The following is a 17,205-nucleotide window of genomic DNA, read 5'->3' on the forward strand; positions in this document are numbered from 1 at the left end:
GACGGTCTGTTCTTTGATGTCCATCGTTTCTTACATCTTGCATTTCTAGATTCTGGCACATCGAGACAAAACCAGGAGCAGATCCCAATGGCCACCGTCTTTAGTGACGGCAACCTCGCACGAGAGAACTGGAACCGGAACACCACTGATGAACTAGAGCTCTACCATTTGCGACACAACCCAGGCGAAATAGACGCTACACCAAGCGAACATCCTTCGCGGCAGCATTATGACTACATCCGTCTTTCGCCAGAGACTACACAACATGGATTTGCTAGAAAAGACCATATATCCCGTTCCCGTGAGCATGATCGGATCGACGAGCTGTCCCAGTTCGCGTCTGAGCGCTGGTTGTTTGAGATTCTGGCCCTATTCACCAGCGCTGCTTGTCTCATGGGGATAGTTGCTACCCTGGTGTTACATGGCAACCGCCCTTTGCCTCAATGGCCATTTGGGATCAAAATCAACTCGCTCATATCTGCGCTTGCTACTGTCTCAAGATCGGCTCTTGCAGTAGCTGTAAGCGCGGCAATCAGCCAGCGACAATGGGTCAGATTGAGTAGGGGTACTCATCCGCTGGTCGATATGGAGATGCACGATAATGCGAGTAGGGGCCCATGGGGTTCCTTGTCGCTGTTGTTCTCAGTAGGATGGAGGTATATCAATCCCTCTCGTTACATAATCATATATTAGCCTGCTAACTATTGGTAACCTAAGTGATATGGTGTCACTTGGGGCACTTGTAACCATCATCAGTCTTGCCATGGACCCCTTTATACAGCAGATTACGGCATTTGAGCCCGCAGCAGTACCAACCGGATTCTCGAATATAGGATCTCGGACAATTTTCGAGGCGGGGATCAACGGGACAAAGGGCCGAATTTACAATCCTGAAAGCTTCGTTCGGGCCCCTGAGGCCTTCAGTTCTCTCATTTACCAGGGGCTCTACTTTGATGGCGACCTTGCAGACACATTCCTAAGCAACCCACTCCAGCTCCATCCTCGCTCGTCCACCGGCAATGTCTCATTTGGCGTCAGCGAGTCACTTGCGGTATGCTCCGAGTGTGCCAACATCACCAGTTACCTAGGCCCGCCTGATACATCAACTAGCGCGGAACCGTGGTGCCAGAAGGGCTGTTGGTTGTGGACGCTCCCAAACGGAGTGAACAGTACCTGGTCACAAATCGCAGACAGGAACACACTGGTTCTGCGCCTGGATACTACAGGCGCTGAACCGATAGTGCTGAAATCCGATGGCCGATTAACCCTTTTGAACCTAACTGCAATAATGCCCAGCTGGGACATTACAACTGATTTCAAAGATCAGGAACTTCGCGAAGCTGCAGGTAACCAGACTCAAGCCCAAGAGTGTGTACTCTATTGGTGCGTAAATAAGTACGAAAGCAACCTCAATGCTGGCATCTTCAACGAGACGATAACCTCAACCTTTTCGACAGGTACTAGAGAACCAGAACCCTATAGTCATATGTTTTCAATCAAACCGCCAGTCTCAAATTCTTCTCTTTATTTAGAAAACAGCAAACGATACGGCAATTTTCCGAGTGGGTGGATTAATGGTACATTCCTCGTCAACATCGATGCCCACTATTTGATACAGAACTATCTCAAATCCCTTTTTTCTGGCGATGCAAAAACCTTGGATACTTATCAGGAATGGGCCCCAATATCTGGCAATCCAACGTTAGTGCGCGTTTATAACAAAGCGCGACGGCATGCCTTGGGTGAGACGGTAAAGTTCGACATGGAGGACATACTTAGGGCTGTGGGACTCGGTATGTCAACGGTACTGCGTATGCCTGATCCAACTCATAACGGTACCGACACTCTTCAGAACGTTGATGGCACCGAAACAGCTACACAAGTTGTCGTGCGAGTCCGCTGGGTTTGGATTATATTGCCTGTTATGTTACAGCTAGCTACCTACATCTTCTTTTGCCAGACTGTGGTGGTATCACACCGCAGAAGACTATATAACTGGAAGTCATCAGCACTAGCGGTTTTCTTTTTCGGTAGGAGAAATCCGAGTGAGGTTTTAGACCAAAAGGTAGATAATTGGCTTTCAATGAGGGATATTGCCAAGGATGAAATAGTAGTACTTAAAGGAGAGAAGGTGTAATAAATGGCGTTTTAAGTTATAGAAAGCTTAATAAAAGAAAGTAAATTTAATATAAATCGTCACCCCCCTTCCCCCTGGACGGAGGCTTTTTTTCACTTTGTACCATAAACGCGCAACTCGCGCATTCCCAAATACAACATGACTTGTCTGTCCTTGGGGGAACTGGAGGAGTTGTTTGATAACAGGGGTGAACTCGATGAAAGAAGCCTGTCAGCCTTGTCCACGATGAACATGGAGCATTCGCTCAAGTCGGCGACGTTCTTGCCCGCGAGATCGAGAATTCTGCCCGGAGTACCGACCACAATATGGACGGGGTTCTGGAGGTGGATGAAGTCGTCGCGGAGACCGGTTCCTCCGGTGTTGACCATGACGTTGATTCCGAGGTGCTTAGGACAGGGACTTGTACTTGGGGCATAGCTCCAGAATGAACTGTAAAAGTGGCTAAATACGGAACTGGATTCTGACCGAGATATTAGTGAGAGGCCAAGCATCCAGCCACCTGACCAGTGGGCCATGGATATTATGACGAGGAAATTTTCCATCAGTTTATAGAAGTCGTAAGCTTTATAGATTTATATACGACTACAGTAGTAAGAATAATATTAAATCTATAGTAGTTGAATTCGAATAAGTAGTAGTTAGTATGTTAGAAAATAAAGATTCTAGATTTTACTTATAAAAATCAGCTAATCTGTATAGGGGGGCGTTGCTAATTACGTACAGACGAAAAGTGTAATTTCCGACGCTGCCAGCGCAACAGACTGTAAGCCAAGCGCTTGCTGGATTTGCTTTTGTGTTTGTCTATGCGCCCACGTCTTGACTTTCGGTCGACCTGAGCTTGAACAAGTCTTTCGGCTTGTCCGTGTTAGCACCTATTGTAACGTACTTAGCGTTAGGGCTTATAAAGGAGATAACGAGGTTGCTGGTAACGAACTGGGGCGCTTCAGAGCGTTCGACGTAGGTAGCGAGAGCGGAGTCGATAACGGCGCCCTGCTCGAAGGGCGGGATATGCGACTTGTCGGCCTCGGCAGGGCGTATACGGCTACGCATGTAGGGGTCGAAGGAGGTGTAAAGAACCTTGATGAGGATACCACCGTTAAGGTCATGGTCGAGATCGATAGGGCGGTCCTCGACGACCATGTCCTGGCCGGGCACAGGCAGGCCCTTAGGGGCCTGCTTGAAAACGAAGCACACGTTAGGGGTAAGCGCCATTGTGTTATGATTTTAGTTTATGTATATATTTAATAAACGTAATTGGGTATCTTGGAAATGGGTGAGGTGAGGTTTCGTGGGAGTTGGTGTAATATAAGAGTTGAGTTTGATTGTCCTTTAACAGGTGGAATTGTTGAGTTATATATCATTCAAACACTTTGCTCCAGATCATGACGAATCCCCTTTCGGACCGGGTCCGACCTGGCAGTGGACCCGCCTTGTTCATGGTCTCCTTGCTTGCCCTCCCTCCTCTCTCTCTCTCTATCTAACCCTCACTCTTCTGTATTGGTATGGTGTACCAAGGATGAAGTATCTAGTCGAGGTGCGGAAAGGAAAGCGTTGGAAACCATGAAACCAAAACGTCATGAAAAGCAATGCTGGAACATCCACTCTGATGTTCGGTAGGTGGAGAAGGGGGATGGGCTACCCTCCCTCCACCCTGCTTTCTATATTTTTGCGGTACATAGATCTGTCAGCACTCTATATTTCCATTTTATCTTTTTTATCCTGGACTCAGTTTGCCCTTCCTCTGTCATCAAGATGCCGCTGTTAATGGCGGGGCTCTCCTGCAGTCAGCCTCTGCAAAAAAAAAAATTTAAAAAAAAATAAAAAATTTGAAGGGGCCTTGCGGTGTGTTTTGATAGCCCGGCCAAGTTCTTCGGCAACCCCGTCCAACCTCAACATCTCCAGAGCTGGCTGCCCCTTATAGAGAAGCCCTGATATCGATCGAATACTCCCCCCCTCAAAAGTTCTCAGGCTTACTTTTGGTCTTAGTCATCGGAGCTAAGCTATGCAATGCAGGCTCCGCCATGTTGTTCTGGGAACTCTCCCTATTCCAGCATTGGTGTAGTAGTGTTACATGTCGGGGCGGCCGGTTCTCTAAGGATTGTTTGGCAACATTTATATGCCTTCAGTTGTTGCCCTGGCATGAACTTAAAGTTATGATGCATTGACCACGCAAATTCTTATTGCTGATCCAGATCTTCAATAGTGTTGGGCAGTAGCTGACAGTTTCGGAATCGAACCCTTGACCTTCGGTCTCGAAATGAATCTAGCCCTGGCAAAGGTGGGCCGTTGCCCGAAATTCCCCCATCAGACGGGCTGCCCATCAGGTAAAGAGGAGCAGTGGACCCCTGCCGCCAAGAGCAGCCAGCAGAGCCCAGCCCAGCAAGAATGATCCTTTCCTCCTCATAGGCAGTAACAATCACAAAGTGAAGCTAGCGTCACTGTTTGATCGAACGCCTAGCATGTGAATTATGTCTATATCGGCGATTTTGGAGTAAAAATAGGGATTTTGCTCTTGGCAAAAACGACGTCCATTCGCACCCGATGGGATAGCAACAGCATGGTTGTGCAGCGATAGAATACTGAGCAAGGTAACTTAATTTCGGGTTTAAATTTATGCTAGCCCGAACTGCATCACTAACGAGTCGCCGAGCTTCATCACAGATGCTAGAACGTAGTTTTCTTGTGGAATCCTTCTTGTTCAGCGAGGACCATATCCATTAAACTGCCTGTGGGCGATGGATTGTGTGGTCGTTATGGGATTGGTGCTTGATTCAGCCGAACATGGAGCGGTTGGCGGCTTGATGCATGAGCTGAGTCCAGTGCGGACGACGGACGCCGACTGAATCAGATGGTGCGCGAAGGCGCTACAACTAACTACGAGACGGGCCAACGCACTCACTGGTCTTCCCTGTGAAATCATGGGGAGTAGGAGTTTAGCCTTCTCATGAGGGACATCGACGGGTGTGACGGGGTTTAGTTATCGTGGACTGGCGTACCGAAGCAGAGGAAGATGCGCTCGGCGCCGGGAGTTGTTGGTGGATAGGAAAGTCATGTCGCATGGCCAGGGGACGGGACCTTGGTGGACGGTTGGCTTGGATCGATTGTCTCGACAGGCGAGTAAAACTGCATTCTAGCTGACTGGCATCTATAACTGCACAGAGGATCGCCCTCGCGGTCTACATCCCGCAAGCAACGGGCGCGTTAACGTCGCCCGGGTTTACTAAGCATGATCCGAGCAACCTCGGGCCAAGACCTTCACACTCTGCCTAGCCCTCCCTCGTGGCTCGCAATTGGAACCACTCATGATTTTCACTTACTCGTCATCAACTATTTTTCCTCTGTTATAATTCTCAAGGTGCCCAATGTAGAATACAGTACACCTAGATAAGACGCCGGCATTTGTAGATGTAGTACCGATGGTCAGCGCGGGGGATTGCTCGCTGGCCGTAACCATGGATCCTAGAGACCGAATCCATGACGAGCACAATCCATGAGCCTTCAAATCGACGGTAGGCACATCTCCAACCCTGGTCCTTTTACATATGCCGTAGATATCACGCCCCAGGAACCAAATTTACACGCCTGGACAGTACCAGGAGACCGGGCTTAGGCTTAAGCCCAAAGACGAGGACAGAAAATATTTCGTATTATATTGAAGTTTCACATTGCCGCTAGAACGTTACTTACATTTCTAACTTCTAACTTCTAATTATCGCACACAATTGGTATTGAGGCTTTTCTGCACGAGATTCACACGGCGACACTGTTCCTATTGAATGCCGACGTACACGTCGGATGACCACGCCACAACCGCCGCCGCTCGGAGCCCAACGAATCAATCACCTTGGGCTATTTATCTCTGAGGATGCTAGTAGTTTAGAAACAGTCGCGTCGAGCCTTTTTCATTTTCTTTCCTTGTTGTTGGGGCTTTTTCTTCTCCTCTTTGATGCTTGACAGCAGCCTGTTGTTGGGGGTTCGGCGACCTCTTGCTGTTTTTGGACAGGCAATCCATCCAAGTCAGAAAGTCTGGCCATGGACAACCTCCAGCTACCCAGTGTAGAAATTCTTGCCCGTTGAGAAACTGGCCGAAATTTTCTTAGGGTGAACCCGCGTTGGCATCAGCTGACTTGCACTCTTACTGCTGGGACTGCCAACAGTTGTTGTCGATTGGGAGAACGGGCAAACACGCAAGTTAGCCTCTAGCACAGATCGCAAAGAATACTCCAGTAGTCGAAGATACGTTAAAGATAGGGGAAGCCGAATAGATCGACAGGGTTGTAGCCGGGGAGTGTGGTTCTGTTGGAAACTACGCAGTAGAATTGAAGGGATAATCAAGTGTGTATTGTCCAAGATCTACCTGTCTCTTCGGAAGTCTCGGGATACTCAACTAAGAGCAGTTGGGCCAGCAGTGGTTGGGTCACGTGGCCAATCACAACCATAGGAAGAATGGGCCCAACCGCTGTTGGTCTAACTGCTGCATATGTGTAATCCAACCACAACCATCAATCTCAACTACTATCCATTTGTGCGTGCGGTCTGGCCAGCGCCTGACGAACAACGCGAGCTCGTGAGGTCCTTTTATCCAAGACATGCTGCTCATCTGACCGCTTCTTGGCACTGATACGCCAAGCATCGGCCTGCAAAGCTCATAGCAAATGCCCCTTTGAGCGCCCATAGCGCTTACGCCGAGAGAATTTCCGTACCATCACAGCCTTAAAACACTGCCTGCCGCGTCATGATCTTACTGTGCTTTGTCTAGACTTTTGAGATTGCGAATCAGCACTGAGTCCTGCTGCAATCTTGCCAAGCCAATGCGACAGGCAGCACAGGAGGAAGAATAGACCTAGCAGGATCAGGGATATGAAAATTATTGTCGGCATTAGCAAGATACCCGCTCCGCACTCAAGAGATAGATCCATCAACGAGCTACGTATTCATAGTAAGTACTGACGCAACCTTCGGGAATCCGAAGTCGTTAATAAACCCGAAGCCGTAGGTAAACCCGAAGCCGTTGGTAAAGCCGGAGGCTTGTACTTACTTCGAAAGGTGCATCGATTAGGGGCATTAGGGGTATAAAGCATGCATCGTTAGCTAGAAGTTGGGAGATGGAAGACAAAATTAATCATCGCATCATTCGATCCTCATCACATAATTCAATCCTCATCCCAACTGAACTGCGTCGCTAATCACCATGGCTGTCCTTGCAACAAAGCTCCTAGGAGCGACTCTCGCCGCCGCCTTCATGTCACTCGCTGCCGCGGGCTCACCGGACGAGTACGATTATGTTATTATCGGCTCGGGCCCTGGAGGCGGGTCTCTTGCGTATGTTGCGTGCCCCGTCTTAGTCTATCAATGGATCAAGATTTAATCTACGAAGACTTCACTAATCGGACGTGTTAATTAGGGCAAACTTGGCAGCAAGCGGAAACTCCGTCTTCCTCATCGAGGCCGGTGGGGATAGGTCGGAAGACATCAGACAGATTTTGCCTATCCTGTTAGTACTCGCATACCTACCACCCCGTCGATTCAGCCGCTAAATGATACAACGTATATAGTTCCGCTAATGCTGCTGAGACGCCTGGACACTCATGGCAGTTTTTTGTGGAGCACTATGCTGACCCCGAGGTGGCTCGTCGAAACCCGAGGTACACCTACCGGACGACAAATGGGACGCTGTACTACGGCTTGGAGCCTCCTTCTGGAGCTGAACCGTAGGTTTCAAAATCATACAAGCCACCTCGCTGCTGCTAACAGACCCTTAGCTTAGGTGTTATGTACCCGAGGGGTGCTACCTTGGGAGGCAGTTCTCAGGTGAATGCCATGAACTTCATCTGGGCGCCCGATAACGAATGGGATTACATTGCCAATCTCACCGGGGATTACTCATGGCATCACGATCAAATGCGCCGGCATTTCATGGACCTTGAGAACTGCACCTATGTCCCCGAGGGTACCGAGGGCCATGGGTTCGAAGGCTATCTGGATGTGAGAGCTTCTTATCCGACATGATGGCCCAAGTCTAATGGTATACAGTCGAGCTTGGGCGATGCCTCGGGTCTTTTGGCGAATGAAAATGCCGCTCGATTCATTTCCGAGTTCTTTCTCGAAGCCGAGGGTATCGAGATCAACAGCACCGAAAGCATGGCGGAGCTCTTCAACCGCGACATGAATGGAGCTCCAAACGACCGATACCAAGGTGGTTTCATCTTCAACACCCCCGCTGCTGTATCACCTACTATAGGCGGCAGAAGCAGCATCGCGAGATACATCAACAGTATCATTGCTGCCGGTCACCCCTTGACTATCAGCTTTCACTCTCTGGCTACTAGGGTCCTCACGAGAAAGTCGTTGTGGGGCAAGCCAAAAGCGTACGGGGTGGAATACATAGTTGGCGAGGGACTGTACTCTGCAGATGGGCGATATGACCCTTCTCAGACCGCCGAGACCCGGACAGTCAAGGCCAAGAAGGAGGTTATTGTTTCAGGCGGCACCTTCAACACGCCTCAAATCCTCATGCTGAGTGGCATTGGCCCCCGCAACGAGCTGGAGAAGCACAATATCCCCGTCGTGGCCGACGTTCCCGCTGTTGTAAGTCATCTCGGAGTGATCTATACGTTGGTTTATAGACACAGGCTGACACCATCAGGGAAACTTCTTGCAAGACAACTATGAGGTCCCTTTTGGCATCGAGGGTGAGGAGCCCTGGGTCAACGAGGGCGAGTCTCCGTGCACCAACACGTTTGACGAGAATGACCCGTGTTTTGTGCAGTGGCAGGAGACACAGGATGGGCCTTACGCCTCACGCGCAGGGCTCTCTGCGATTACTCGTACTAGCGTCAGCCACAACAATGACTCGGATATCCTCTACCTTACCGTCCCCGGATTTGGAGGATTTGGTGGCTTCTACCCGGGATACTCCAACAGAACCGTCAGTCCAACTTCATGGGGCTTCCCTATCGTTAAGATACAGACCCGCAACACCGCCGGAACCGTCAGACTCCGGTCCACCGACCCAAGGGAGGCTCCAGCTATCAACTTCAACTACTTTTCCGACAATGCCGAGACAGACTTCCAGGCAGTTAGCGAGGCCATGGATCTGCTGCGCCGCGCTTTCGACGCAACCGGTATCACGTACGAGGTAGTCTACCCAGACCCCAGCATGGATCTCAGGCAAGGCATAATGGACTTGGCCTTCAGCCACCACGCATCGTCATCATGCCGTATGGGTCCTACCAATGACCCGGACTACTGCGTTGACTCCAAGTTCCGAGTCAACGGTGTCGATAAGTTACGCGTTGTGGATGCTTCTGTCTTTCCTCGCTCACCCGGCGGTATGCCCAACGGGCCAACCTTTACTATCTCTCGGAAAGCCTACGAGGTTATCATGGAGGGATCGTAAGTACAGTTTATACCCACAGGGGTATAGAAAGGGATAGTGTTCTATTCTTAGATTGCTTTAGCACTTGTGTTACAGTCTGCTAGTTAACCGAGACATTGTTATGCTCTTTTGCTTCACTTTTCATGTAAACAACATAACCATCTCTCTTGTTTTGCTAAATTTATAGTTTATCCTTACCATTACGGTAAACCGTAGTACTCCTCGTAGTTATTTTGCTATAGCTGCACAGCACTTTCCCAGCTTTCTCCCGTCTGTTGCTCGCTGTGTACCCTGCGGAGTCGTTTCGCTTCGGTCAGGGTGTTCGCGCATTCTCCGGCCCAGCCTGTTCTATATTTCGGCGATAGGGCCTTGGTTGGGACCGATGCCTCGATAGCGGTAGGGACGGCTTCAACCGTTGCCTCTACATGGCCATCGAGTGCTGTTTTCGTTCTGGACCTCTGCAGTTGTGGAAGCGAGGCTCGGAGCGTCTGAGTAAATGTCTTCTCGTCAATGGTTTCTAGTTCCGCTTCTTCTCCAGATCACCCGGATTAGGGAGAGAGGGCGAACGGAGTCAGGAACGAACGAGAGGAAGTGGCAGAGTATCTTTTCGCTGCCTCTTTTCCTAGCTGTTTTCTTTCTCGCCTTCCAATTCTCTATTTCGTGTCTTCCTGATTCGGCTCTGTCGGTGCTTGCCACCATGTGCGCTTCTGCATACCTACAGTCTCCCCCCAGCGCTCAGCTTCGTCTATGTCTCTTGTCCGCATCCTATCGGACTCGTATGTACCGTTTCTCAGTTGTATCTGAAAGTCCTTTGTTGCCTCCTGCCGGGTTCCTATGTGGCCTCGTGTTTCTTGTCTGTTGACCACTATTGCCGTCCACCACCTTGGCCCAAGTTTGTTCCACACGAAGACGGTCGACCAGGCTCCGCTCCGCGGAATCAGTGAAGCAGGATGAAATGCTGGATGGAGAGGCACACGTAGAGATGGACCTATCACTGGCTAACCATAGCGAACCCCCCCCAGACAGATTGACGCGCTCTCCTGCATCCTATCGCGACGGGTCAACTTCACCACCATCAAGCCACGGTACCAACGACCAGTTTTTAGATTTGCCAGCACCATGTCTGAGGTCTTCAAAGTGGTTAAAAGATTTAAGGGGAAGGCGGGGGTGCTGGGAGGTTTGGGCGCGGACTAAGAGGACCCGGGCGCGGTCGTGGTGGCGGGGTCGGAGGGGCGGAGACGAGCCAATCTCGAGCAGCCTGCGACAGAGCTGGGCTGCCTTATCGGTGAAATCGAGCAGTGTAATCAAGCATCAATCACCGTCACTGGTCTTGTGGGCGAGCATCTCGGCTTAGACGGCGCGGACGATGTGGCCATCAACGAGACATGGTGACATTGCAGCCGAGGAGGCGGGACACCAGGTGACGCCGTGGGTGGAGTTTGCCATGTTGAAGCCAGAGGCAAACGTCGTAAAGGGGGCGGTCCAATTCCATGACAGCTTTGGTGCGGCGTCGGAGCATGTTGGACTCGGCCCTGATGGCCGCCATGTTGACGACGAAGACAGGATACGGCGTGGCTCGAAGGCGGGGCTCGGGAACACGAACACAGAGAATGACGAACCAGCCACGGAGGACATTCTTACTGCCGGTGTAGGTGCAATCTTTGGCCTCAGTGAAGGATGCGCGTGGAGACGGGGATCAGTCAAATTGGGGCCCGAGAAATATGCCAGATGATTCAGACACCGGTCCGGCTGATAGAGATGATTGTGGACATTTAGTAAACGCTGGGGGAGGACGAAATGCGGCAAGGAGGTGTTGATTTTGGTGAAGAGAAAGAAATTTGACAATTTAAAAGACGAATAGGACGAATGGATATGATAAAGAAAACGAAATATCATAACGGAAAACACTTGCAAGGAAGCACAAGGAAGCATAGCGAGAAGAGGGGACAGTAAGGGTTAGGGTTAGGGGTTCTTTTGAAGCGCGGAGTGATGGATCTCAGTATGGCAATAGGCAGCTTCGTGCAATCGTAAATGTATTGAGGCTATGGGGGAATATCTATTGGTATAATCCGACCAGAACAGAATACGGGCAGGCGGCCAACGACAGCCTGGAGCCTGAAAATTCTCCTCCGGGCGACCATGGACAGTATCTCTGGGCTGCGGACGCCAGCCAACCTCTTTTTCCTGTTCGTACTCATCATCATCATCAACTGCTTTACGAATCAATATGAATCCGTTGAGCAATCACCCGTACGGATCTCCCTGTAATACCAACAGCATCAAAGGGTAGACGAAGACGACGACGGGGATGAGAGGCACAGACATATGCCGAGGAGTGTTGGCAGCACTGGTGTAAATACTGACTGCCTCTCTCACTGCTGCGGCATTGTTGCCGCGGAAGTTGTGTGAAATTCTATGCACGATAGCGCTTCAGCAAAATCGAGAGCAGGGGCTTGATGCGGGCAATGTGGTGGTACGTTCAATGACTCCGAGAGCCGCAGAATATAAAGCGTAATCCATGATGAGCTTCGCGGATCCTAAACGTCTTGGAGATGGTTCCCATGAAGCGCACTCGGCGGAGCGCACTAGAGCCGGACGGCAACTGAAGTGAACAAACGGACTGGAAACTCTAGTTCAGGACACGCGTCTCCCTTTCCTAGCGGCGCCGTCCCAGCCAGGCTGCTTCCGTTGATATCGCGTCCGGTAACACCGCGGCGGGATAACTGCGGCGGGATAGGGATGCCCGACTCGATCAACACGGCCAACTCCGGAATAAAGCTTTTAGAACACCGCCCCAACAACCTCGTCAGCAGCGACAGCAGCTGTTGGAAGTGCCATAGGTTGAGAGCGACGGGGCATTGTCGAGGGTGAGATGAAGCAGACCAATTCTCGCAGTGTCGCTAAATCAGATACGCCCGGTACTTCTGGACCATAGTAGCATTCGTCAACTCTAGGTCAACCGTCTACATCTCGCTCAACCTCTCCCAGCCAGCTTTAACAAGATGTCCTCCCGCTGGGTTACGTAGACGTCTAGCCACGCAGCATCCGCTTGGACTTTGCCAGCCAACCCGTTAACACAGGCTAAGACGAACCGACCCCACTCACAGACCTGCAGGGCCTTCCGGAGAAGGCTAAGCGTTTTATCATTATCGTCTTCGTTTCCCCCCAGCCTTATCCTTATCATGAATTCTCCTCCCTAATATTCTCACGCGCGGTGTCGTACAGCCCACAGGCTTCGGTATTATACTCGTTAGAGAACTGAACCACGCTCGACTAGTTGCCCAACAACGCTATCTAGTCTAACTAATGCAGTATGAGGGTCCGCCAGTAGTCTTCTATCTATTGACGGGTATACATCATAGCAGAGCCCGTCATACAAGACCGACATAACAAAGGGAGACCGCCGTCAAAGTATAAGAAGGGGAAGGGAGAGTATTGGTATCGTTGTCGATTGCGCCCTACACGCGTCGCGGCAAGCGCTATGCAGATCATCCTGTTTTTCATCGTCACCTTTTACCAGGTCCGGTGCAGCGCGCTCTACTCGCTCTGCTGAGCATCCAGGGACTGTGTCGGATTGAACGGGGACTGGGGCCCGGGGGGATTTCGATGTCCACAGACAAATCTGTGAATATCTCCAGCCGCGGTACCGACAGCGGGAGAGATACCGGTAGCGCCTAGTTAGTAGGTGCAACCTAACAGATGTCTCGAGCTGAGGCGCCGTGCATTGCTGTTAACCATCGTGGGTCGTGTGGTTGGCGGTATTTAGCGGGGGCTGATGGCGTCCCGCTCAGCAAAATATGCCCGTTGAGGCATATAGACCGCTTCGGAAAACATCTATTGGTATGGGGAGATAGCTGGAAATCATCAGGGAGTGAGAGGGCGCCGACAGTCAGTACTGCAGAATCATGATGCCAAAGAGCCAGACGAAAATGGGCAGATCGATTGTTTTGAAGAACGACGGCACTGGCCGGAACACAAGCAGCGCAACGGAAGACATGACGCGGGGAAGTCCTGGCGCGAAGGTCCTGTGCCGGTCCGGATGCCCAAGTGGGGCCGAGACTTCGTGTAGCAGTCCTTATGCCTCGGTGTGTTGCGTTCCTCCGTGCTGGTCCTGGCTATGCATGCCCTGGACTTTGACCAGGCTGTGATGGTTGCTTGTATTGCTGTTATTGACCTGGATATACGAGACCCGGATCCTTGCGTCCAAAGAGGATGGGCAGTAATATTCATGGTTGTTGTTGTCGTCTGCAGAGAATGCGTAACGCTCTTCGTTGTGCTCTTTGCGACACTTCTCTGACCGCTGCCGGGATGCTTCTGTCGGGTGCCCACATCATCAGTCTCGAACGCAGGGGACGGATTCCAAGCCGAATGCGACATGGGGACCAGGTTAAATTACTGAAGACCCGTTCTGCGGCATGGGAGTGTTCCGCGTTACAGACCATCACGATGTGCTGTCACTGACAGAGAGAGATAACCGGACATGCAAAGGCCATGCTAGCGAACGCCATCTCGGCGGTAGAGACGAAAGGCGTTCGGCTAACGCTTTCACAGCACATCCTTCCTTGCACAGGTATTTTTATCCTCGGCGCCCATGGTTTGATGAGATGGAATGGGCCTTGTGTCCTGTGGTAATTCTCGCTCGTCCCGTTCAAGGCTAGCTGAGCATACCCGGACTGGGAGGCAGGAGAGACATGCGAACGGCGTATTTCTTAAATACAGAAGCTTTCCATCCTGTTGTTTGTCGAGTGTTAGCATTGCGATTACCCCCTCATCGGCAGTTCCGAATACAGCCCGGTCCTGTGGATACGTCGGAGTATCGATACGTCGAAGTATCGATACTCGGCCTCAGTTCGTCAGTTTATTATTCCTCGGCACAACTAGATACTTCCTCGACATAATCGCGGAATTCCTATCCTTCCGACCGTCAGCCATTGAGGTTTCCGACATCTACGTTAAGACATCCACGACCGGGGGCATTATAGTATATACTTGTGCTTGATATTATATTATAACTATACAGCCTCTATAGCGCCCTTTTTAAACCCTATATCTTTTAGATTTCCTAGGTTTAACCTGACGGCTGGTAGGCTGATTAGTAAATCTACTAGTTTAAGTTGCTAATAGTGACGAAAAGAATTTACCTACTAGAAGGAATTAGCTATTAGGAGGACTAAACATTTTTTTAGATATTTAAAACTCTAAATCCTTTTTTAAGTCTTAACCCTTTCTACCTGTATTAATAGGTGGCTAGAGGTAGGTGGGTTACTTTTATATGTCTACCTCAACCTGTATTACAACCTATAGATGCCTACAGGATCTAGTTTTATAGCCGACCAGATAAGGGTCCCAAAATTATCATGGTCTAAGCACCACGTTTCTAAATCCGCCATCCAACGCTTTTTTACAGACTCGCCGCCAACAGGCTTACTGTACTCTAGGAGGTGGGCCATCTTGAGAGGATCACTGCTCTTTCTCTTTGAGGCCTGGAGTACATATAGCCGCTGCCAATCCACATTTGATTTTGCCGACCAAAGGCTGCGGGTACATGGTAATTGATTTCTCTTGAAAGCATAATCTTCACCTGCATAAGAGGATGTAACGACCATGTTCAAGAGTAAACTTGCCACGTAGAGGAAGGATGTCGTCCTATGAATAAGCGTTGGTGGATTTGAGACCTATGGCTGAGATACAAACAAAAGGGACGCATCTCACCTTCTACAGCTTTCATTACTGATCCATTCGGGTCGGCTCGGGATGTCGTGTGTATGCATTGTGTCATTGTCCACAATGAAGCGCTGCAATGAATATGTCATCGTCTATGGGATTCCACCTCGCAGATCAGTGTTACGCAAAATCATTAAGTCGCGTAGGGAGGCTTACACCTAACGTGATAATAATCGATTTAAGATAATGGATTGGGATGGAGACAGCCTCTTTGGCATATATAATTGCATATAGTCCAGTGGCTTGAACAGCAGCGAGGAGGGTTTCCTTGTCATAAGATTCATGCTTTGTAGTGATCAGTTGTGATGGTTCTAGTACCCGACCCACCCTACTATACCATAAGGCCACATACCTCGCGGAAGAGTCTCTGCTGCTCAGTGTAGATGGTACGCCATAGAAACGCCCTGTTTCCAGGGCATTGAGGGCGTGAGCTTCGGATGATACCGGCGCAGATAGCCAAGGCTTCTGGGAGACACTGGTGAGACCCAGAATCTCGGCATCGTAACTCGTCACCGCAGCATGGCGGGCTTATGAACTCCGGCAGGCTCATACCGTCGATTAGCATTTCGGGATAGGTCTGAATGGTTCCTAGCATCATCTTGGATGTCAGGGAGGCCTCCGCTGTTCTCGATTGGCGCGGGCAGAGAAAGCATTCATCCACAACGAAGGATTTCCTGAAGATTGACCTCCTCAGGATTTCTTCATCTATGTCAGCGACAATATCACTGACGATCTCGCCGTCATTGTCTAGCCTCGGGCCTGCCGCTGGAAACAGCGAGTAGTTGGAAAAGTTGTTGTAAGACCAGAGGGCGTGCTCATCGATATCGCAGGTTGCAGGGGGCCATTCACAGGCTCTTTCATATCCGCTCAAAACATCATGTCCAGGTAAGGCAGCCGTCTCGACATGATTCAACTCCAGGGTGTCGGGTAAAACTGTTGACGCAACATCAGCAACCTCCGAAGAGGCCCTGCTGGAAGAGTACGCAAGCTCGTCCGATGGCGCCGTCTGGTGGGTCGAGACAGGAGAAATTTGAAATTTGTTGTTGTTGATAACCGACCGTGAGAACCTTGACACTGGAGAGTACCGACATGGCGTTTTACGAAGCTCACATCGGGAGCATCGTGGTTGTTTGCGATCACAAGACACCTTTGAGGACCTGCACTGGTGGCAAGACTTTCGCCGGAAGTTTGCCATGCTCAACTGTTTTTTCAGTTGAGTTTCACCTTGGTAGAATTTCAGAACACGGCTGCTCGTTGACAGATAGGTCTCAACCCGTTATTTGTCTTGAGTGTGAGAGAACGATGTGTTGCTGAGGGGCTATTGGCTAGCTGACTAATGAGAGCGTGGCTGTGTCTTTACTAAGCATGTATAAGATTTGATACAACGGGCCCCTCTTTTCCTAGTACCCTGATGCTTGCCGAAGCATCCGAAGAGTCTTTGCAAGATATAAGCGCCCTGCTGGTTCTGAGTAGTTGTTGAGCGAAGCAATTTATGGCACGGAAACTGGTAAGCAAAGGAAGGAAGCGATCATCATTTTCAACATGCCAACGTTTTCGAGAATCCCCTGAAGGCTGGAAAATGTACAACTTCCGCTCTTACAGAGCGCACTATGCTTACTGGAACAGTGCACGAGTGGAGGAGGCATCACGTGTTAGTATGAGTTCAAGAAGTAAAAGAAACCCGAAACAGATGCTCTTTACTCGCCCATTTGGTTAAATAAAAATAAAAAAGAGTAGGGCGAAGTCGGTAACAGTCCGGTCGCTGTTGACATAATCGCCCCGCGAGGTTCATGAGCTCACCTTTGTAAGTGAGACAGTGGTTGAATAGTACGCTGATGAGACATTGCACTGCCTCAACGATACGCTTGCACTCGTGTCAAGTATTTGCAGTGAGTGAAACTGCAAGTTGTTAACTTTCTAATGAGCCAGCTTATATTATATAGTTACTCTGCTGATGCCGAATTTG

The 17,205-nt window shown here is 50.1% G+C and overlaps 2 protein-coding genes across 2 annotated transcripts; one reads left to right on the forward strand and one right to left on the reverse strand.

Annotated features, from left to right (window-relative positions):
• Positions 1 to 2,229: 2,229 nt before the first annotated feature.
• Positions 2,230 to 3,349, reverse strand: EsH8_XIII_000045 (uncharacterized protein; the record flags this gene model as incomplete). Its single annotated transcript, XM_083273756.1, has 2 exons — positions 2,230 to 2,566; positions 3,024 to 3,349. 2 exons carry the CDS (start codon positions 3,347 to 3,349, stop codon positions 2,230 to 2,232), a joined length of 663 nt encoding a protein of 220 aa, XP_083120519.1.
• A 3,979-nt stretch (positions 3,350 to 7,328) lies between these two features.
• Positions 7,329 to 9,597, forward strand: EsH8_XIII_000046 (GMC family oxidoreductase; the record flags this gene model as incomplete). The annotated part of the gene is made up of 7 exons (XM_083273757.1): positions 7,329 to 7,459; positions 7,542 to 7,631; positions 7,693 to 7,848; positions 7,900 to 8,122; positions 8,171 to 8,725; positions 8,784 to 9,532; positions 9,588 to 9,597. 7 exons carry the CDS (start codon positions 7,329 to 7,331, stop codon positions 9,595 to 9,597), a joined length of 1,914 nt encoding a protein of 637 aa, XP_083120520.1.
• Positions 9,598 to 17,205: the final 7,608 nt, after the last annotated feature.

The sequence above is a fragment of the Colletotrichum jinshuiense genome, chromosome 13, assembly GCF_051148585.1.
Source record: "Colletotrichum jinshuiense chromosome 13, complete sequence".
In the NCBI taxonomy this organism is placed as follows: domain Eukaryota; kingdom Fungi; phylum Ascomycota; class Sordariomycetes; order Glomerellales; family Glomerellaceae; genus Colletotrichum; species Colletotrichum jinshuiense.